The sequence below is a fragment of the Sinohyriopsis cumingii genome, chromosome 3 (assembly GCF_028554795.1).
Source record: "Sinohyriopsis cumingii isolate HCF-2022 chromosome 3, ASM2855479v2, whole genome shotgun sequence".
In the NCBI taxonomy this organism is placed as follows: domain Eukaryota; kingdom Metazoa; phylum Mollusca; class Bivalvia; order Unionida; family Unionidae; genus Sinohyriopsis; species Sinohyriopsis cumingii.
In genome coordinates, this window is record NC_142963.1 from 74096880 (window position 1) to 74119910 (window position 23031).

At 36.7% G+C, this 23031-nt stretch overlaps 1 protein-coding gene and 1 long non-coding RNA gene across 5 annotated transcripts in view; one reads left to right on the top strand and one right to left on the bottom strand.

The window, feature by feature from the left end:
- Positions 1 to 5244, top strand: part of LOC149803109 (uncharacterized) — a 108135-nt gene extending 102891 nt beyond the window's left edge. For all 4 annotated transcript variants that reach the window (XR_016420136.1, XR_016420137.1, XR_016420135.1 and 1 more), the window contains one exon: positions 4223 to 5244. This is a non-coding gene — a long non-coding RNA (uncharacterized LOC149803109). The remainder of the gene's footprint in view (positions 1 to 4222) is intronic.
- Positions 5245 to 5955: 711 nt separating this feature from the next.
- LOC149803110 (phospholipid-transporting ATPase ABCA3-like) overlaps positions 5956 to 23031 on the bottom strand; it is an 89871-nt gene continuing 72795 nt past the window's right edge. The window contains exons 16-20 of the mRNA XM_089952711.1: positions 20720 to 20941; positions 11028 to 11545; positions 9633 to 9820; positions 8220 to 8390; positions 5956 to 7044 (exon numbers count right to left, since the gene is read on the bottom strand). Coding sequence (XP_089808837.1) covers positions 6558 to 7044; positions 8220 to 8390; positions 9633 to 9820; positions 11028 to 11545; positions 20720 to 20941 — 1586 coding nt within the window. The 3' untranslated portion in view covers positions 5956 to 6557. The remainder of the gene's footprint in view (positions 7045 to 8219; positions 8391 to 9632; positions 9821 to 11027; positions 11546 to 20719; positions 20942 to 23031) is intronic.

Sequence of the window (23031 nt, forward strand, 5' to 3'; positions counted from 1 at the left end):
TGTTCTTGGTAGATAAATGTTGAGCATTAAAAACATTGTGACTCTCATTTAATATTTTGAAATTTTCATACAACATTGGAGAGGGGTTTATTGTTGATAGCACATGACTATTGGACCTCTGATGTCATGGAGGTCATGAGATTTGTGTAGACATGAGACTAGCGATGCAAATGCAAATAGCAAGTACCAGTTCAAATTTCACTGAAGCAGAATTAATGTTATACTCGCAGTTTGGGGAAAAAAAATCATATTCCTATTGATTTCATGCAGGTATGACACAATGTAAGGTTGTTTAAGTTTGCTAGCATGTGGCTACCCATGCGAATTCCAACTTTTTGATACGCAATTGGCTCTTACCCCACACTCCAATATAAATGTCAAAATATCTAAAATGGGGTGGGAAGGGTCAAAGAAAAATCGGACTATATGTAAAGGTAAGCAAGGGCCAGCTAAATTATTATTCATTAAACTTTAACGTGAAACATCTTGAACAACACAGCAGCAATTAAACAAGGCTAAAAAAATACTCAAGTATTTCTGCAGAAATCATTGTTTGGTCGGTCTTTCACCTTTTCTTATCTCTGCTAAAGAACAGACATTTTTTAATCAAAGACCTGATAGCCATCATGCACCACATTTGATCCCGTTATTACTTACAATACCTTAAATCTCATATTTGGATTAAGTTTTCCAGATTACTACGATAATGTAATCAACAGACTCTTGTGTATACATGACAGCATTATTCTCATTACTGGGCCATGTATCAAAGCACTTTGGTAACTACTAGACTGGTTTGGGCTGGTTTCTGTAATACACTTAAGTATCCAAAATGGTATTCTGTCCTACCTCAGGTAGAATCACATGAATGTTATAGCCAAGTGAGAACTAATTATAGGTAACACTGGCAAGCTGTTCCCCATTCATAGGTCACATGCTTAGCTTTGTATACAAAGTTTACAGCTTTCAACATAAATACGATGAATAGACAATCTTCTAACTGGTAATTAGCATACATGGGGGTTAATATTAATAATTTGCTAGTTTTTCAACATCATGAAAATAAATTTCTGCACTAAATTGGCATGATCTAAGTTTTCTCAGACAAATTAATTTTCCTACAGTACTGGTGGAGTCGGATCTTAAATTAGAGGGACCTTGGGCACTGGGTGGTAAATCGAACAAAATTAAATTATTTTCTACATGATGATGTAAGAACAATAGCCATTCATATAAGCAAACACTTGCAGGGGAAAACAGACAGCTCATAGTGCTCACATGATGCAGCAAACAGTTGCTGAATACAGATGGGCTCAGTATACTTGTGCTCCAACAAATATCTGCAGAATAACAAAAATGAGATCAATGTACTTCCTTGTGCTCCAGCAAACATTTGCAGCAAAACACAAGTGGACTATAAGTGCTCCCTTGTGCTCAGCAAATATTTTTGTACATAGCAAAATATGAACCATATCATACATTGCGATGGAAGCTAATACATTAAGGACACATAACTACAGAATGAAATGACTTCTGAAAATTGATATTTGTACATTAATCATTAACTGAAAATGATATTTACTGACTCTTGTCACAAATGTACAAATGACTACATATATCTGCAGACAAACTAACATTTTCTTAGCATCTATAACAGGCATGTGCAAACTATGGCTAGTGGGCCAGATCTGGCCTGCAACCTTGCTTTATCTGCTTACTGACATCATAGGGTTTGGCTTTAAAAAAATCGCTTAACCAGTCTGTGCCCTGTAGGGAGTTGCACAAGCCTGATTTACATCAATTTCTGGATGTTTGTCATTTAGGCTACAAGCCACAAAGAAAATAATATAAATAACCTAAAAATAAAAAAACAAACGTTTATCACTATCATCTAAATTTGATGACAAAGACTAATTTTATACAATGAAATTTTAAAATAGTTGGCAAATAAATTACAGGTTGATTAGCACACATAGGAAAATAAAGTTTTAGTAAATACAATAAATATTAGTCATTTCAGAATTGACTTTTATATTTTGCAGGATTTTAAAAAATCACTTACTACAGTAAAACCTGTCTTGAGAGACCATGCTGTAAGACCACCTGTCTTGAGAGACCATGTTTTCCCTGCAGATTTATTGATTATATAGTATTATTACCTCTCATGGGAGACGACCTGTCTTGAAAGACCATTACTTTTTGTCAGAAGGGATGGTCTTTCAAGACAGGTTCTACTGTACATGAATGGCCTTTGCTATACTATGGACATTCATACAGAGTTAATTTCTTATATAATTACAAACAGCTAGAAAAAAAATTCAGTTCATGAACAGTTCAATTATTATAATTACAAAGTATTATAAATATAATAATAATGTATACCAGGAAATAAATAACAGAACTATACTTTAATCACTGTTTACAATAAATGTAAACGTATGCAAAAAGAATCCAAGAAAAAATGAATAGTTCCTTTCTGGTGTCATGGTTTAACAACTTATAGCATTCTTCTACATCAATAATGTAATTTTAATCAATCTAAAGGCTTGTTACCAACTTGGTGAAAATCTGAAATTAAAAATGAATGACAAACTTAAAAAATAAGTACATTTCTATTAAACATTACAATCAGTATAAAATACAATATTATGTGATATTGTAACAAAAGAATTGTTCACCTCTTGATATGATTACATTCCTAATTAAATATGAAAAATGTATAAGAAAAGTGAACCAACTTAACTTTGATACAATGTATATTGATCGTAAGAAACTACACATTATTATTCTCATGACAAGACAAAGGGGTGAGTCTAATAAATTTGTCAAGAGTAGTTGGTGGACAAAGACATTCTTAGTAAATTTTATCCAATTATTTTTAAATGGTGTGTAATTATTATCAAGTATGGGCTACTGGGTAAGTAGCTATGGTTTCAGGTATAGGGCTTATTATCAAGTATGGGCTACTGGATAAGTTGCTGTGGTTTCAGGTATAGGGCTTATTATCAAGTATGGGCTTTTTGGGAAAGTTGCTGTGGCTTCAGGTATAGGGCTTATTACCAAGTATGGGCTATTGGGTAAATAGCTGTGGCTTCAGGTATAGGGCTTATTATCAAGTATGGGATTTTTGGGAACGTTGCTGTGCTTCAGATATAGGGCTTATTATCAAGTATGGGCTATTGGGTAAATAGCTGTGGCTTCAGTTATAGGGCTTATTATCAAGAATGGGCTATTGGGCAAGTAGCTGTGGCTTCAGATATAGAGCTTATTGTCAAATATTGGGTAAGCAGCTGTGACTTTAGGTATAGGGAGTATTATCAAGTAAGGGCTACTTGGGTAAGTTGATGTGGCTTCAGGTAGAGGGCTTATTATGAAGCATAGGCTACAGGGTAATTAGCTATGGCTTCATGTATAGGGCTTATTATCAAGAATGGGCTACTGGGTATGTAGCTGTGGCTTCATGTATAGGGCTTATTATCAAGAATGGGCTACTGGGCATGTAGCTGTGGCTTCATGTATAGGGCTTATTATCAAGAATGGGCTACTGGGCATGTAGCTGTGGATTCATTTATAGGACTTATTATCAAGCATGGACTACTGGGTAAATAGCCGTGGCTTCTGGTATACACTAAAGCCACATTTACCCAAACACTTATCTTGCTCCTTGGAAGAACCAAGTGTTTTCAAAACTAACTGATGAAAAACATTTCAAGAAAGCAAAACATTTAAAAAATAGTCCAGTTTTATGAGACTTCTCTACAACATGGGATCTATGCATGAACAATTTTTGATTGAAAACTAAAGCATGTATGCCCCTACTACTGACCAAAAAGATGAAGGTCAAAATAAAGCTTAAAACTTAGAATAATCTGAATAACTGCTACAATGACATCTAAATCTTGACAGGTCATCAAACTATACATCTAAAGAAGCTAACAAAATTTAATTATTTGTTCACCTCAAGAGATATTTGCCTTATCATGCTAACATGGTTTCAACAAAAATGTTTTAAAATCCAAGAGGTTCAACAGCATGAAAATGCTAAAATATTGACAAACTGCTAGTTCCATAAGTTCAAATATGTGAAAATGTATTTTTTCATTGCTGAAATGGTCTTAAAATATAATCAGGTCATCTGTGTATGAATACCAATATTCCTAACAAACTAATCTGTCTACTTTACATATGATTATTATTAATATTATTATTATTATTATTACAGTGCTACATCTGGATAATGGAGGACACAAGAGTGACCCACAGCATCAAACCTTATACAGAGTGATTTTCCAACCAGGATGTGTTATTATAATGCATTAAAACATATAAATAGAGAATTTAATGATGTAAAATCACATTATAAATGGTTTTCAAAAGCCAGTGATAAGATGAAGTGAAATGATTCATCAAGTAGCAATAATAAAACCAAATTTGACTAGATATAATGGGGTTCATAACCATTTCCCCATTATAATAAGGATGGTATAAGGATAACAACATAGAATGAGAAGCATATAATGGGGGACCACTGTATGATTATTAATTTTAGTAGCAGTAGTAGAAATAAAAAATTTCAGTAAATAATATTTCTCATGTGATCACATTAATATTAGGAAATATAATCCCTACTACCTCCCGAATCCAGCCCTCACAAACACTAAAAATAGTCTTTACTGTCTGTATTATATAGACGAAAGGGAATACTCTTGCCCATTACCTCCCCTTGCAAACACCAGGTGGTGCTAGTTTTAAGCTGAACGGAACATCATGAATGGGATGCACACATTGTGGAGAGGATGGGAGGGTATTAAAGTGATCAAGTAAGCATTCCAGGAAAAACATAATTTACTGAAAAATTTGCTTCCGCTTTCAAATATATTCCCTAATCACATTAACCTTAGGAGAATAAGAAACAGGGGGTGAGACTATTGAACATCCTACCTATATCTCAGGTAACCTTTGAGAGAAGGATAAAATGATAATCCACTCTCATAACTTGTGAGCAGCACAACCAGAGGTGACATGGTTTACATATGGGAAGAAGGAGAAATAAATTTTTTAAAGTTCAAACATCAGTCAATCCCTGTTAAATTCCAGCATGAAAAATCCATGGTCTTACAAGTCCTGTCTTTTATTAAATTGTGGTCTAAATAAATACATCGTAAATTAAACAAGAGGAACCATGAACAATTTGCTCAGGTAAATATAACACCTCTTCTGCATCCCACCCAACCCCAAGTTGGAACTGAATATAGTCAAAAAAGGGCACAACTCTTCTGAAAACAGTGCAAGTACATTAACGGTTAACAAGGAAATCTGATGATGATGATGGTTACCATGGAAATCTGGTGATGATTACTATAATATGTAAGTTTCACAGCAATTCACTAAGAACTGCAAGAGTACATGCATTCTCAAAATTCTGTCATAAACTGTATTCAGTTGTAACTAAAAGGGAAATTGACTCTTAAAAATCACAGAAGGCCAAATATTTCTCAATATGTGCACCTCTAGATGATGACCATAATATGTACCAAATTTCATTCATAAAAACTGCAAGTCAAGTTTTACAAGATTGTTTTATAATGCATCCTGCCGCATGACACAAAGGGCAATAACTCTAATAAAATTAAATGCTAGAGCACAGTGATTTGTTAATATGTGCATCTTCAGAAATTGGATATAACATGTACAAATGGTAATCATCGAAAACTGAGACTGGTTATGTTCTGTCACACTACATCCAGTTTACAGTAAAAAAGTGAAATGACAAAAATTACATGAGCACCATCATGTGTTAATAACCACATCTTTCAACAATTACCATATTACATACAAAGTTTTACAGTATCCATAAAATAAACTGTGGGACTAGCTGATTGTACAAGAGTCATTCATACACTGCATTCAACTGATGGTCAATATGGGAAATAACTCTTACAAAAATTTTGTGAATACAGTACTTTGTTGAAAGGTGCATTTTCAAATGATGACCAAAAAATGTATAGTTTCATGGCAATCCTTTAGAACCATGAGAATAGTTGTGTTCATAAGATTCTGTTATATACTTCATAAAGAAAATAACAAAATGCACAGAAGCACTGTGATTTTAGGATATACATAACTTCAGATGAAGATCATTGCATTTCCCAAACTTCACGGCTTTCAAATGAAATCTGCAAGAGTAGTGTACAAAGTGTTTTGTCAATATTCACATCTTTAGGCAGACATCAAATCCTGCATGGAGAGTTATGCTAAAAAGATTGTGTCAAGTACTGCATCAAGCTACAAGTCAAAAAAGGGAAAAAACTATTTTAAAAAATCAACTCTTTTGTCAATATTTACATATTGAGGTGATAGCCATAATTTTCATGGTATCATAATATTTACCAATTTTCAATCAATTGAAAACTGTATGACTGAATGGACTAATGATACTGTCTGCTGGACTGAAGAATGGATGGTCATTACAATTATTATATATCTCTACGAATGCAGGTGTATGAAAGAACAAACAACACTGAAATACCCTGTTTATAAAAAAAAAACAGCTGCCATTATTCATGATCTAATGTTCCATATGGATTTCTACTACAACATGGACTGCATAGTCCGCATTTTAAACAGATTCCTTTACAACAACCTGCTTGTTCTTCTATTGGCGGCATCTGGGCTCGGGCAAAGTTCAAAAAGACTTGCTCCAGAGTTGTCTGGCTTACTAAATAATCTTCAATCTTGAATGCAGATTTAGCTTTCTCCATTGTACCAAATATCTGTGCCCAGCTGATTGAAGTATCAGTGATATGAAAGTGTACCATCCCTGAATGTATATCTTTCAGAATACTATTGGGGAACTTCTGATTGATAAAGTCAATAAGGGGCTGGGGATTAGGTTGTTGACCCTCAGAAGGGGGTGCAACTCTTGCAAGAAGAGTGTATCCCTCTCCAAATTTGGTCTTCAGATGCTGAGGACTCCCAAGGCACTTGAACTGTCCATTAACCATGATAGCCAGTCTGGTACACAATGCTTCACATTCTTCCATACTAAAAAAAAAAGTAAAACACATACCTGAGATTTTATATATATATATATATATATATATATATATATATATATATATATATATATATATATATATATATATATATATATATATATATATATATATATAACCTTCTCTGAGTGATCATAAAGTCAGCGCCAAAAATTCCACAATGAGAATAATGACATGCACAGCAAGAGTGCTGTATATAGATCTGACTTTTTTAAAGTTTAAAAAAGATTATAGTTTTTTCAGCCAAATAACATCCAAAACTCACATTGATAAAGCCTGTGCTGCTTAACATCTGGGGCCGTCTTATTAATGTACAGGCTTGACCACTAGCCAATTCTCTTCATTAATATAACAAATATGTGAGATGTTTCAATTTGAAGAAAACCATGTTTTCTTGTAAATGTGTCATATAAAGCTGCTACATATATATATATATATATATATATATATATATATATATATATATATATATATATATAAAATAAGGAAAGCAGACACAGGCCTATGATGGACACACTTATTCTTATGCTATTCTTATGCAGCAGTCCTCTTTTTTCGAATTTATATGATGTATGGGATTAAAGAGAAAGAGATGATAATAAAACAGTGACAAACTAGTTTCTTTGCATACTCCATATACTGGGAAGTGTAAGAAATAATCAAGTGCAAAAAAAGCATAGTGATTATACCAAAAATGTCATGGTTGTCACAGTAACCTTGACTTTTGACCCCAATATCCAGATGTTATCTTCCTAACCTAAGTGCAAGCCATTCACAAGTTTGATGAAAGTAGATGGTGATTGTGAGTTATTGTGCAGAAATGAAATACAGAAGGTAGGAACCAACAGATGTCATTATATTAAAATGTTTTGCCTAATGCTAGGCTGAAAAATGAAACACAGGTCTCTCAAAAAAAGTCATCAAATTATATGACAAAACTTATTTGTGAATAGGTGAGAGTATTTTAAAACTATACATGAACTGTAAGACCATTCAGAATAAATGTACTGAACAAATTGTGGTATTTAATTCTTAACACAGTTTTCACTTGTAGCAAAGAGTTTTCTTACCAAAGGCCTGCTGTTTGTTATAAGCAAATTTGACACAAGATAAAATTGTTTTTTTCTTCTTCAAAACTTTGGTTGTAGAAAACAGGTTACTTACCTGTGGGAAGTCAGTATAAGAGTCCTGCCTGCATCCCTGATGCTGGTCAGCATGTTCCAAAGGAAGCGTCTGGCAACAGGATCCATTCCTGTGGTTGGTTCATCAAGAAACACAACTGGTGGATTGCCAACCAGTGCTATTGCTGTACTCAATTTCCTCTTGTTTCCACCACTACATTAATGATTCAAGAAATAGTTATGTTAGTCAACTGACTCCAATTAAAGAGAAATAGATAATCCCAAGGCCATTATTAACTATATGTACATAGCCAGGGTAGCTGCAGTGGGTGCAAAGCCTATGATGCTACCCACAGATTTTGTCCATCTTTGTAGATATTCCATATAGCTAGACAAATTACAAGTCTGCAACAAAGTGGGTATGATATGCGAAAAAGGTTGAATATGACTCTAAATATGACACTTAGATACACTTCGACTGGGAATCAATTTTCATAGTTTTACACACCAGAAAAGACAATTTCATTGGTACTTAATTTCCTGATCTGCAACAGGGGTTATAATTCTTTCATACAAGAAACATTATGTTTTGGCTTTTTCTGAACCTATTTTTTGTATATAGCCAGGATTGTGCTGATGTGCAGACACAAACACACATACACACACTTCAATGAGAACTTTAAACTTGTGGAAAGGCAACAAGCACTGAATACATAAAAATCTGGCTCATGTCTATGTGGTACATATCCTTGTTAATACAAAATTAGATGTAACCAAAACTAGAAAAATAATGAAAACATGTTACTGATTTCTAAGAGAACAATAAATTATTTTTTAGCCCTGAAAAACTAACACTTTTGATGGAAATCAAAGAGCTATCTCTGGCAGAATCTACCCTTTCAAACAAGTTGTATAGCTTAGCATGCAATAATTTACATGTTTTTAAATAAAAGCAAATAATATGCAATAATAAATCATCAACTATGTTTTATGTTCCCAATTTAATGAGTTTCACATTATAAAATGTTTTTGTGTTTTTTTTAAATCAGAACTAAACTTTGGAATGAAAACTGAAGTTTTGTAGAAACTAAAGTATGTCTGTGTAAGGTAACATTTTAGATTTTGGAAGAATTGATAATATTACATTCTGTATAATGCTACATTTTCTAATTCTTTTTAAACTGTATATATATATATATATATATATATATATATATATATATATATATATATATATATATATATATATATATATATATATATATATATATATATATATATTATAAGATCTGTATAGTATAAAATAAATTACAAAAACTATTTTTATGTTCCATAGCTTGATCTCTGTTCCACTGTAAAACTTTATTTCTAATATTGATGCCAGCCAAATTCTTTGATCCCAATAATAGTCTGTTTCTCTGCTGTGCTAATGAACGTCTCATTTCCCTCAAGTTACCTGTATGCATGGACAAGCTTATCCTTGTGGTCAGTCAGTAACAGGGCATCCAAGAGATCATTCACCACCTGGTCTATCTGGTTACGGGGCACTCCCCTAAGGCGGGCAAACATATACAGCATCTCTTTGCCCGTCATCTGGTCTATCAAAGCATCAAACTGAGGGCAGTAGCCAAGTCTACGCCTCACCTAAAATGTAACTACAATATATAACATATAAAATACCATCCATACTTATTTATAAGACAAGTCCATCTGCAAACTTCCCAGACCCAGATCTGCCAGCATGTTATGCGATGGCAGATCTGGTTCTGTGCAGTTTGGTGAGAGTAATGAGACAAACAAGCAACACAGATCCTAATCTGCAGGCACAGTATGATACAGCAGATCAAGATCTTTGTTGTTTGCAATCTGACTTGATTTATGAGTATATGCAGTACAGAAAAGGAAGATATAGCACCAATAAATAGAATCTGACACATACTTTTGGCTCATCAAGCAGAACCTGGCCATGACCTGCATAATTAGCCTGTCTCTAAGCATCAACAATGTGGGCATTTCGTTACCTAGTTAAAGAGGAATGAATACTGCAGTTATACTTTAATTCCAAAATTATTGACCTAAATGTTATTTAGAAAAAAGGAAAGTTAAAAAATAATGAGGTTGATCTCAATTCAATCAACATGAATTTTTCTTAAATTCAGTTCTTTATTATCTGTAAATAAAGAATTATAATATCATGCACCCATAATAAAAAGTTTGCAATACATTTTTCCAATATCTGTTCTAGAGCTGTCACTGACACAGTGCATGTGAAAATCTTTACAATTTATGAACTACTTAGTCCATCAGATAAATTTCCATTGTTAAAAATTTGCATATTCAAGATTACCATTTCATAGCATCATGAAACAGTGCTGTGAAGCACCATTGATAAAATTAAATGTCTGCAAGCGACACAAAGTTGGGGAAAGATGTGTCATTTTTCTGTCAAGAACTTTTTTATTTTTAGAGCAACAAACTCTCAAAGAAAGTGAACCTCAACTTTAACTTCATTATTTCAGTGAGACAGTTTAAAAATATATAAAAATATATTCATCCCATGGTATATTTTAGTACATGTATCTACCATTATGTGGACAGATATTATGATTTTCGTAAAAGCTGATGTAGAGTTGGTATATTATAATGTGTCTTAGGTATGGTGCAATGATGTATTGGTAAATTACATTGTTAATAATATGTACAATAATATGTACAATATGTACATTTTTCAATCTGACTAATATGGATTATTGTTAGTTCAATCATTAAAAAATGTAATGTTAATTTTAGCATTAATACAACTGTTAAAAATTAGAACCAAACTATAAATATAAATGTACAGTATATGAACCTGTGCTATGTCCTGCTTGATGTCAATGCCTCCGAGATAGGCAAGTCCTGATGAAATAGTCTCATCTCCAGTCAACATTTTGAAAGTTGTGGTCTTTCCAGCCCCATTTATCCCCAGCAGCCCAAAACATTCCCCTTCAGGGATCCCCACACTGATATGATTCACTGCAAGATGGCTGTCATAGTACTTAGTCAATTCTTGCATGATCAAAATGTCAGATGAGAAGAGATATGGAAAAAGAGTATTGGCCAATCGTGAACGTTCTCTTGCTACATCATCATCTTCTTGAACTAGACCAGCATCCTCTGCTAAGCTTTTCAGAGGCACGAATTTGGATGATGTGATATAGTACCACAGCTTCTGAAAGACATTTCCCTCCATGACAAAGAGGATGTTGAAGTATAGAATGCACTGAATCATGAGGAACACAAGCATCCGTCCAATACCATTAGCCTCCCAGGAAAGGAAGTATTCGGTAAAGTAGACACAGCCCAGCTCACCACACTTACCAGTAGTGTCTGAAAAAGACAAGTATTTCTCCCATGGTGATCCCAGTATATCTGCCTTATAACATTCTTCAAATTTGGTGTTAGTGGTAGTGGTCTTAACCTGGAGGGAGGGGGAGGATGGCAGGCTTTTACTTGGAAAAACTGATTTTGCATTAACAAATTTTTCTTCATAATATCTTAGGAGTATGACCACTGAGTCACAAATCCATCCTTTCAAGGCTAATATTTTTATCTATGAAATTAAAAGTTTTCTCCCATATGTCACCTTCAGACTGACTGACTGATCTCCAGTTGATACAGGGACTGGCACCAAGTCCTGGGTATACTTCAGTTACTACTGGACTGGAAAGCATACTCTCTTGGCAGGATGCAACTGTGGGGAGATTAGTAGGGTGTATCCATATTATGACTGAGTAAGTATATTATCAAAGAAACATTTTTTCCCCCAAAAAATTGGTTTCTTCCACAAATATGTTACCCAATCATAATATCTTAGGACAATAGGTAAGAAGTGGAGGGAGCAAAATCTTACTCCAAAGAGTACATCTCTGGCCCACTAAGATATATGAGTCAAGTACATGGAGAACCTGGCTGGAGTACTGACTTTATGTGCCAAGATGCAGTGTTAGCAAATGGGGGAGAAAAAAAATTCCCTCTTTCAAATCCTGGAAAAGTTGTCATGCTGTGTTCCTTTAGAACCTGCTGAATGACTCATGAAGGTAGACTTTTAAGTTCCATCAGGTCTTAATGAAACTTATGATATTAAAGAGCTACAAAGAGTCAACTCCAAACCTCCATCTCATGGCTTGCTGTGAAAAGTTTCACTTGAATGCATTACTTGTTGCCTTAACATCAAGTGCAAAACTGCATAACAAGTTCATCTGATGTTGGATTAATTATGAAGAACAGATAACTCTTCTTATTCAAGATAATAGAGCCTGTGCTGAGATTTCATCCTTTCCCTCTTTCAGAGGTAAGACTAGAGAGGATCTCCCTCTTTGCTGAGGCTAGGTTATTTTCATGTAGCATTACAATTCTCTCACTGGGTCATGTAGATCATCTTCAGTTGAAAGGTCCAGGCCCAGAAAGGTCCAGAAAGAGGTTTCACCACAAATGACTGATTGCCCATGAGTGCATCCCTGTTCTTGGCAATGAAAATGGTTTGGCATCAGTGATACTGACCCATCTTTGTCTGATCTGTAGGTAGTTTCATTCAGCCAACTGATTATGTACTTCAGTTTTCTGCCTTTGTGTATGTGAAATCAAATTTCAACAAGATTGGGAAGTTCTTTGTTTTGTCGTATATTCTCTCTTCTGTAATGATGCAGCATGTCAGAGATTATGGAATGGTAACCTTTTATTGTGATTGCTGCCATTTCTCCTCAAAGAGAGGATGTCAGCTTATTGATGCCTTAAGCCGAGAAATGTGGTCATGCTCACACCAATGTGAGAAACATTTCAACTTCCCCTCTAATGCTTTCAAAGTGGAAGGTGTTCTTGCTTGAGTAATTATGTCCACCACTTGTTGTGAGAAATGATTATTCTTGAGGGCTAGTTTAATATGATCCAGATATGTAGGAAACACCTACCATCATTGCTGCTTACACAGATGAGTGAATATCTTTATTTACCTGTGGTTTTTCTGCTGCCAGATTCATTAGGGCCAAGATTCTTTGCATTGAGAAGTGTTTTTGCAGCACCTTTGGAATGAGAGGTGCTGGAGGATAAGCACATGCTTCCAAGCTGTTCCAATCTAAGGAAAAAGCATTGACTGCCCAGACCTTTGGATCCAATACTGGTGAAAAATTGGAAGAGGGTTTTGCATTCAACATTTTTGCAAATAAGTCACCAGTGTTCAATTCAAGCAACTGTACGCGTGCAGCTGAGAAATGAGGGATGAAGTGAACACACTGTATGCATCGCTTGATTCTTTTGGGACAGCTTGTCCAAAAATACATATTTAGTCTGCCCATAATATGACCAACTTGTACATGGATTTGTCATTGACGACAACACCTCAGAAAATCCCAAACAATGCAGAGGTCTGGGGATTTGCTTTCTCCTTGCTTTCTGAGTTAATTCATTACAGTGGAATTATCAGATATAATGAGAAAGCCCTTTCTTTTTGCTTTTACTGACCCTAATTAAATTGTTTGTTTGGCTTTCATCCCTATAGATGAACCTGAGTGATCTCCACTGGCCTCATGGAATGATGGAACATGTACACTCCAGCCTGCTGTGCTGGCACCTGTACACACTGTGAACTTCTGAGGTTGTTACCTCCAAGGGAACATCCAATGTTAGTCAAATGAGGATATCCCATTTTTTGAGATAAGACCTCATATACACAGAGCCTGGTATTGTTTGTTCCAAGGGGCAAAATTTTGGTCTCCATTTGGGACATAGGTATCATCTGTATTGGTTTCATAAATAGGTGACCTTTGACAATGAGAACCACTGCCCCACTGAGAAAACCTAGTAAGCAAAGGAATTTTCAGGCTGAGAGACTGTGTGATGTTTTACCCCAACCCCTTGTATTATACATGGTGGACGACCGACCAGTTCAGCGTAAACCCTACCCCTTGCCCCACGCGAAACGACAAGTTGTAAGGGAAGAAATCGAGCAGATGATTGCTCTGGGAGTAATCGAACCTGCTGACTCTCCGTACAGCTCACCAGTAGTCTTAGTGCAGAAGAAGGACGGCACCCATCGGTTCTGCGTCAACTACCGGAAGCTGAATCAGGTGACAGAATTTCAAGTTGAAATGCTACCTGACCCTGAACATATCTTCGCTTCGGTCTCGAAAGCGAAATATTTTTCCAAACTGGATTTGTCCAAGGGGTATTGGCAAATTCCGGTAAGGAAAGAAGACTGACCGAAGCTTGCTTTTGCTACTCCCGACGGGACATACCAATGGTTGGTGATGCCGTTCGGGGTACAAAACGCGCCCAGCGTCTTTACCAGAATGATGCGGAAGTTGTTGGAGCCCTTGCGCGATAAGGGTGTCCACAACTTCATGGATGACCTCTTGTTAGCTACAGAGACATGGGGTGAACACCTCGCTCTGTTAGCTGACGTTTTGGAGCGGCTACGTCAGGAGGGCTTGACAGCCCGCCCTTCCAAATGTCACCTTGGTTTCAGGACATTAGACTATTTAGGACATACCCTGAGCCAAGGCACGCTGTCTCCAGAGAAGTCGAAGGTGGAGCAGTTGAGAAACGCCGCACGCCCCACCACGAAAACGGAAGTGAGGTCATTCCTGGGACTGGCCGGATATTACCGGAGGTATGTCGCTAATTTCAGCGCGATTGTGGGCCCGTTGTCTGACCTAACCAAGAAACAGACCCCGAGTAAGTTCGTTTGGACAGATGCGCGTGAGCACGCATTCCAAACGCTAAAGGATAGACTTACATCCGAAGCCGTTGTTCGTCTACCGGACTTGGATAAAGAATTCGTTCTGCGCACCGATGCATGCGACACGGGACTGGGAGCCGTACTGCTCCAGGAGCATGACAAGACGCTTTTTCCTGTCGCATACGGCAGCCGGAAGTTGTCTGCTGCCGAGAAGAATTACTCAGTATCGGAGAGGGAATGTCTCGGAATCGTGTTCGGCATATCACGGTTCGAGCGATACCTATATGGACGTAAGTTCATATTGGAGACCGACCACCAACCACTCGCCTATCTGGCGCAGGCAAAGTTGTCCAATGGTCGATTGATGTGATGGTCGCTGTTTTTACAGCAGTACCAGATGCAGATCAGATACGTGAAAGGATCTGAAAACGTAGGCGCAGATTTCATGAGTAGAAGCGCCGAAATGATATAGATCATTTGTTATATTTTCGTGTTCATACTCAGTTTAGCATTTAGTTCATTTTGCTGATTTTGTTCTTTATATCGTGTAACACTTTTGCTTTTTTAGTTTGAGTGAATAAAATCCTGATTTTATTCTCAAGCGTGGGGGGATGTGATGTTTTACCCCAACCCCTTGTATTATACATGTATTTATAAGTCTGTAAGTGGAGCCAGGTAAGCTTTGTTTTTCCAAGTACCTAAGTTGGCTGATCCTCTTACGTAACCCAGTCTTTGTTTGAGCTCTTGAGTGGAAATCTGGCGGGAATCTTTGTACATGGGAACACGTGACGTAGACAACTTCAAAGAGCCGGAAGCCGACAATGGTAGGCTGGACAGTACATGGGGACACACAGACTGACATTTTTATGATTGACAGTTCGATCAAATGACCAGAGTCCGTCGCCATCCAATCGGGATGCGTTGTAGGTGGGACTTGATTCGAGGAACTGGCATAAGACTTGTACAAGCCTGGAATTCGTCAGTTGGTGTTTAAGAGTCGCAGTGACACACACTCCGTTAGCCATTCGTAAAAATTGGCGGAATTTAGGAAATTCATGAAATAGCTTCGATCAGGAAGCTTTCGGGGGACGAGAGAAGTTCAGAGAATTTCGGGGGACGGTGAGAGATACCGAGTGAATTTCGGGTGACCTCAAGGGATACCGTCAAGGGTTCCGGATACTAGAAGAGGAACCGGAAGTAAAGATAACGGCAAGGAACAAGGATTATAGAAGAGGAAGCGGAAGTGGAGATCACGAAAGGAGAGAAAGACAAGGGAACGAAGAGATTTAGATGAGTAGCACTCAAGAAGGGAAAAATCTCCTCACACTGTGAACTTAAATGATGATCAAAGGGATCATTGGGTGAAAGAGAGACATTGATTACTTTAAATTCTTTTAAATTTCATTTATTAAATTGTTATTGTTTAAATTCCATCTTTGTATTTCTTTTAATTTAACTGTCGGCATTGCTGACTGGGGGCTCGTAGCCACAAATATATTTAGTCAATAAATAATATAGTGTCCAGAATTAACCTTCTGAATAAGGACCAGGGGAACTTCTCATAACTCGTTAAAGTCTATAAGAAGAACCCCACCCCTAGACAACCAGGACACCCCCACAGACTGTTCTGAGTGATAACTTAAGTCATCATTAAACTGATTTTCAATGCACATTTCTGACAAGACATATGACGTTCAGATTTGTTTTGAAATCTATAATCAAGTGAATTAAATGTTGAGCTCTTACTGTATCAAATTTTTGTCTTGTTGAAAAGGCTGAGGAGGAGTGTAGAAAGGGATTTAATGTATTGATTCAAAACATAACTCATCTGGTGTTTTTGAAGAACGTTGTCCAGGTAGTTGAATGTCATAGACATGAAGATGGTCCTGAAGTGAGTCATTACTCTGTCCATAATAAATGTGAAGACCCAGGGATAGGTATTGAGTCTGAAAGGGAGTTTCCTGACTCCCTGAAGGAAATTCTTGGAAGATTTGTGAACTGGGACCTGTAGATCATCACCGATAGCAAAAGATCCATCCTAATGGCATTTAAAACCTGCCTTTGTGTTTCCATATTGAACCATGTTGTACATATTAAATGATTTAGAGCACTTAGGTCTAGGATTAGATGAAAAATGCCATTGGCCTGTATGGACCACGGAATAGTTCTCAACAAAAACCTTGTGATTTTACATTGTGTACAATCTCTACCAGTCTTTTATGGAAAAGATTGTTCAGTTCTCACTGCATGACTTAGCCTTGAATGGGTCTTTGTGGACATCTGTGGCTGAAGAAACCCTAGAGAATGGAGAAGGGGCATTTCATTTTGTGATACTGAAGCCCTCTAAAACAGCTTAATACATCCACTGATTATTGTGAAAAATTATTTTCCTTTTAACTGCAAAGAACAGAAGTCTTATTCCCACCATGATATCTGATGATGGTGGCATGAAAATGTCATCATTTCTTGTTGTAAGAAGGCTGTCATGGAGAGAAGCTGGGACAAGAATTGATCCCCTTTTCTCTGATTTTCATCCACATTTGTTCACGAAAACTGTGACACTCTATGTCCAAAGGATTTGTAAGATGCTTATCTGTCTGCTGTGTCCTTTCTATTCTTTTGATTACTTTCCCTTTAAATATCTCCTTGGTCTCTGATGCTGTGTCTGTGGGAGAGTTGTTTCCTTGGTGGCTTGCTTACATATTTCCTCCATCTGACCAATGAAGAGGAAGTTAGGAGAGAATGGCTGTGATCTAATCTTGGCTTTGTGATGGTCTTTTAAAAATGTAGAAGTGTAGTGCACTTACTGCCAGTTGTAGATTGGTCACTGCTGTTAAGGCACTGGCTGGCCAGTGTGTTCTGTGCAGCTCTGTTTAGTTTTCATGACATTTGAGAGACAGACTCCCATGCATGTTGGGTGGGACAGAATAATATGTATCCTGCTTATGGATGACTGCAATTTAGTCTAAGTCCAAAACTGACCATACCCTCACAATATTCTAGAATAATAAATGTGTCATTAAAAAATTTCCAGACCATCTGTGCTGAGGAGAGTTTGACATTTCCTGGCCTACAATGTCTCCTTCTAATGTCTTTTTGAAACACTGATATGAGTGTTCCATACAATCTCTTACTAAAATCTGATGACACTAGGGTCATGCAATTGTCTGTGTAAACAACCCAGTGGGTCAACCACTTGACCAGATTGTGGCAGGAATCAGAATGCTGGTTCATCTTTCTTGATCAGCATGACAACAGATGCTGGAACTCTAGACCAACCTGTTGATGGAGAAGGTGGAAAAACTCTGGTGGTAGCAAGTGATGTATTTCTTTGATTGATTCCCAGAGGACAGAGTCTTCTCTTGAAATCATTAGGTCTAGCAAAGATGATGAGTTTGTGAGTATACTTTGTTGTCTCTATGGCAATGCCGGTACCTCTTGCACAAGCTGACCATTCTAGCAGATCATACCAAATTGGATGTGGTAACTTCCAGAGTTGAATAAGTAAGTCCTCCCTCTGTGTGGCGTGTGAACAAGTTGATTCTCTATGCGTTCTAGGGCACTAAACTGGGCATAGGGTGACCTGAAGATCATGTGGCACTATAGTGGGTCCATGAGAGTGCTGGGGTTCTGGTTTCAGGTAGGCATACTGGACAAAGACATTCTCTCCTTTCACTTTAAGGGTAAGAGTAATTGTGGTGTTCACCTATTGCAATCTGATACGTATGGCACAGTCCAATTATGGACAAACACTGTTATGTCATCTCCCAAGATGTCCAATTATTTTTACTTGGGATGAGTTAAGGGATATTTGATTCACTGAACCAGTCCTTACTTGCATCATGCAATACAGTATCTGACTTGGCTTGATCTGATTTCAATCTGGCTAACATATAGCCAGTAGAAATGACTGGGCATCAAACCAATGCAGATTCAGACCTACTGGTTATGTGAAACTCAGGTGTCAAGGGTGGAGCTGCAGTATCATGCAATACAGTATCTGAGTTGGCTTGATCTGATTTCGATCTGGCTAACATATAGCCAGTAGAAATGACTGGGCATCAAACCAATGCAGATTCAGACCTACTGGTTATGCCAAAACAGGTTTGTCAAACTCAGGTGTCAAGGGTGGAGCTGCAGTCACCAAAAGGGTTATCCTGGAACACTTCTTGGCTCATGGAATACTATACTCATCCAACTGGAAATGACTGACTCAGGAAACATCAGCCTGGTATCCTCATATCTCAGAATGAACTTCTGTACTTTCCCTTTCTGTTCTGACTGTACTCCCAGTACAAAGGCCTGCTGACTTTCATTAAAAAGACAATATTATACAGGTGTAGCCAGCCACACATATAGCTTTATGATATCAAAGAGTGGAAGTTAGAGGGCTACTACACTATATAGTGGAAAGTTACCTGCAAGAAAGATCCCATGTGGCAAACTATACAGGTAAAGTTAGTAAAGCATCACTTTCAATAGCTATAATGTGGACACTATTATATTAATTATCTGGGTTAAACTTACCTGTACAAAAGGCCCATGAGAATGCCTACACGGGGAAAGTCATAGAAGCATTACTTTATGCAACTTGTGAGTTTTCTATAACATTAACATTACCTGCACAAGAAAATAAAGCTACAAATCATATTACAAATGTCACAAACCAAGACTATGCACTAGCAATCAGTACAGGTAAGTAAAAAAATGTGTTTACATTTACAAAAAGACTTTGTCTATAAAAGAGAGGAGCAAGAAAAAGTTAAAATATAGACTGAATATATTTTGGTTGAGAAGAAAAACTCCTCCAACTTGCTCTAATGTTGAATATCTTTCCAAAATCCATGACAATGGCTTCTGACATCTCTCAACAGGTGGCACCAGCAGAAGTAGTAACTAAGGTACTCTTGGGACTTTGTGCCAATTCCTGTATATAGGGGAGATCACTCTATCCGAGGCAGCCAACTTTTGCTTTCATAGCTAAATATTTAAGCCTGGGAGGTTGGATTTGAGAGGTAGTGGTAGTACTCCTAAAGTATAATGCATATGAAGAAGAAAAAGGTTTCTGATATAAATTTTGTCATAATGTAATAAAAGGAATTTCTGGACATTTAAATATGCATTTTCTGATTATTTATATATATGTTGATGGAGTCAAACAAACAATGTTTCATTCAAATGTTAATTCAATCAAGTCATAATTGATTCCCTCTTCCTCCGTCATAAACATCAAAGATAACCTCAAAACAATCTAACATTGATTCAGCTATGCCCACCTAAGCATGACATCGGTGACCTGTCGGCTCTGCCCAGTTTATATTGATTTTGCATAGGGGTTGATATGGGGTAGATAGTAGTCAAGCAAATGTTGATCATTGGCACATACAGTCAATTTGTTTGGAGAGTGTATGCTCAAAAGGAAATTATGCAATCAAAGGTAATAAAGACTGACGCAATCGCTGAAGTCAATGTTTATCCTAAATGCACATGTTGGAATTTCCATGCATCAGAAATGGGTAGAAATTAAATTCCACATGTCAAAACCCAAGGGTACACATCTATTGAGAACCTTGTCGAAGACAAATTTTGGTAATGATTCTTTAGTACTCAACATGTATTTAATAATGGCTCTCTTTTATATGTACATGGGTTTCTCTAAACTTATTACAGCATGTGAAAAGACTTAGTGTTTCATCATCATCATCATCGTTTACTGCGCAAAAGTTATAATTATTATTATTATTTTTGCTGTTGTTATTTTCTTTTTTTCTTATAAATTTAATGTTGAGAATAAAATTATTGAACTTAAAATGTTTATGAAAACTTACAAGTACAGCAGGGGTTGGGCTGGATAAAGCATACCAACTCTGAGCGAAACAAAGGTTGACAAATATTTAGAAAGCGGTAATTGCTGTAGAAATCCTCAAGCCCTTGACCCAGACAATACTGTGGTAGAAGCACAAGAAATATCCACTCCAGGGCTTTGGACAAATCCTCCAGATCCAGTTGTGGAATTTGCAGTATTCCAACAGCTAGAATTGTGGCCACACCTGCAAGTGACAATAAACTATATGAAAATGGCTTTCATCAAAATCAGATCATTAATATTGTCAACGTTTATAGTTCTATAGCAGCTGGTTGAGGCATTCTGGGCAAGTAAAATCTTAGGACCTGCCATTATTGGGCAAGTAAAATCTTTAATACCTGCCAATACTGGGCAAGTAAAATCTTTAGTACCTGCCAATAATGGGCAAATAAAATCTTTAGTACCTGCCAATACTGGGCAAGTAAAATTTGTAGTACCTGCCAATAATGGGCAAATAAAATCTTTAGTACCTGCCAATACTGGGCAAGTAAAATCTTTAGTACCTACCATTAATGGGCAAGTAAAATCTTTTAGTACCTGACATTAATGGGCAATATTTTTAACCCCTGAATATCACATAATATGAAAGAAAGCCCTCAAGATTTTGATGATCTCTGATGAACTCAGGCACAATGTCTGATGAACTCAGGTACAATGTTTGTGAGCTCAGTTACAATGTTTGATAAACTCGAGTACAGTGTCTGATGATAGATCATTCATAGAAACAGTAAAGATTACATAAATGTTAAACTAGTTTTAGAGGAATGGTGGGCACTTTGCTCATGTATATACACAATAATATCCATAGTTTCCAACCCAGTGAAAAAAAATATAGTGCAAGTAAAATGACTGGTCAATATATACATATGTATACATATACATATATATATACATACATATAACTGATGACGATGAGCATAATATGTACTAAATTCAATAGCAATCCATAAAACACTACAAGTGTAGTTGCATTGTCATACACTGCATTTAAATTTGAGTCAAAAATACAGAGGCATAAAGATTTCTCAATATCTGCATCTCCAGATGATGACCATAATATTTACCAAGTTTCCTGGCAATCCATAAAATCAGGCCATGACTTACATTTGGCTACAAGACAAAACGCATGGTTAACCAAACAAAGATTGTGGGAACAATGTAATTTGTTGATGTGTGCATCTTCAGGTATACCAATTATATTTACTAAGTTTCACGACAACCGATAAAACAAGAGTCCCTTGCTCTACTGGGCCAAAAGAATTTCCAAAAATTCAACATAAGACCATTTCTTCCTTTTTACTATCAAGTGTTGAAACCATTATAATCTTCAACGATAAGATTTTCAAATCAGCTGCTGTGGTACACATATTGGAAGCCAGCTGATATAATGAGAAATGTTTTGTTGAAAATGTCCATGTCGTAATGGTCATCTATTTAGGGGGAGTAATGATAAAAGGATTTTTAAGACATTCAAGTATGGCAGCAATACTGGCTGTATAACTGGCACCATTTTCCTTTAGGACTAGGTGAAAATCCTGTCATATTGATCACCCATTTAAGGGGACAAGAAGATTTTTTAGACAGCTGTCCTTGTTGGATTTACAACAGGCACAGTTTTCATGCTTTGAAAGATGGCGGACATATTGGATGTCAGATTGCTACCAATTTTATTCAACACCAACTTGACATCATAAAAAGTCTTTGTGAAAATCCCATGTTTGATGTGGAAATCCCATGCTGATGTGGAAATCCCATGCTTGATGTGGAAATCCCATGATGATGTGGAAATCCCATGTTTGATGTGGAAATCCCATGTTGATGTGGAAATCCCATGTTGATGTGGAAATCCCATGCTTGATGTGGAAATCCCATGCTGATATGACCATCCATGATGGAGGAGTAGCAATAGCCATACTGGATGCAAAAGCAGCACTACTTTCTTTTAGGACCATACAGATTATTGGATGAATGTGTCTGTAAAGTTTCAAGGGATTCTTCCATGTAGTTTAGGAAGAACAGTGATAACAAACTGGTGCTAATATAAGGACAGACATCAGACAATACACAACAGATGACGGATAACAGACCATCCCATAAGCTCGTCTGGTCATAGATCAGAAGAGCTAAAAACTGTTGGACTAGTTGTGCTAAGCTATAAGACAAAAAGGGCAATAACTCTAACAAAATTTGTGAGGGCAAAGTGACCTGTCAATATGTCTATCTTAAGTTGATGATGTTAATATTTACTAAGTTTCATGGCCATCCATGAAACTG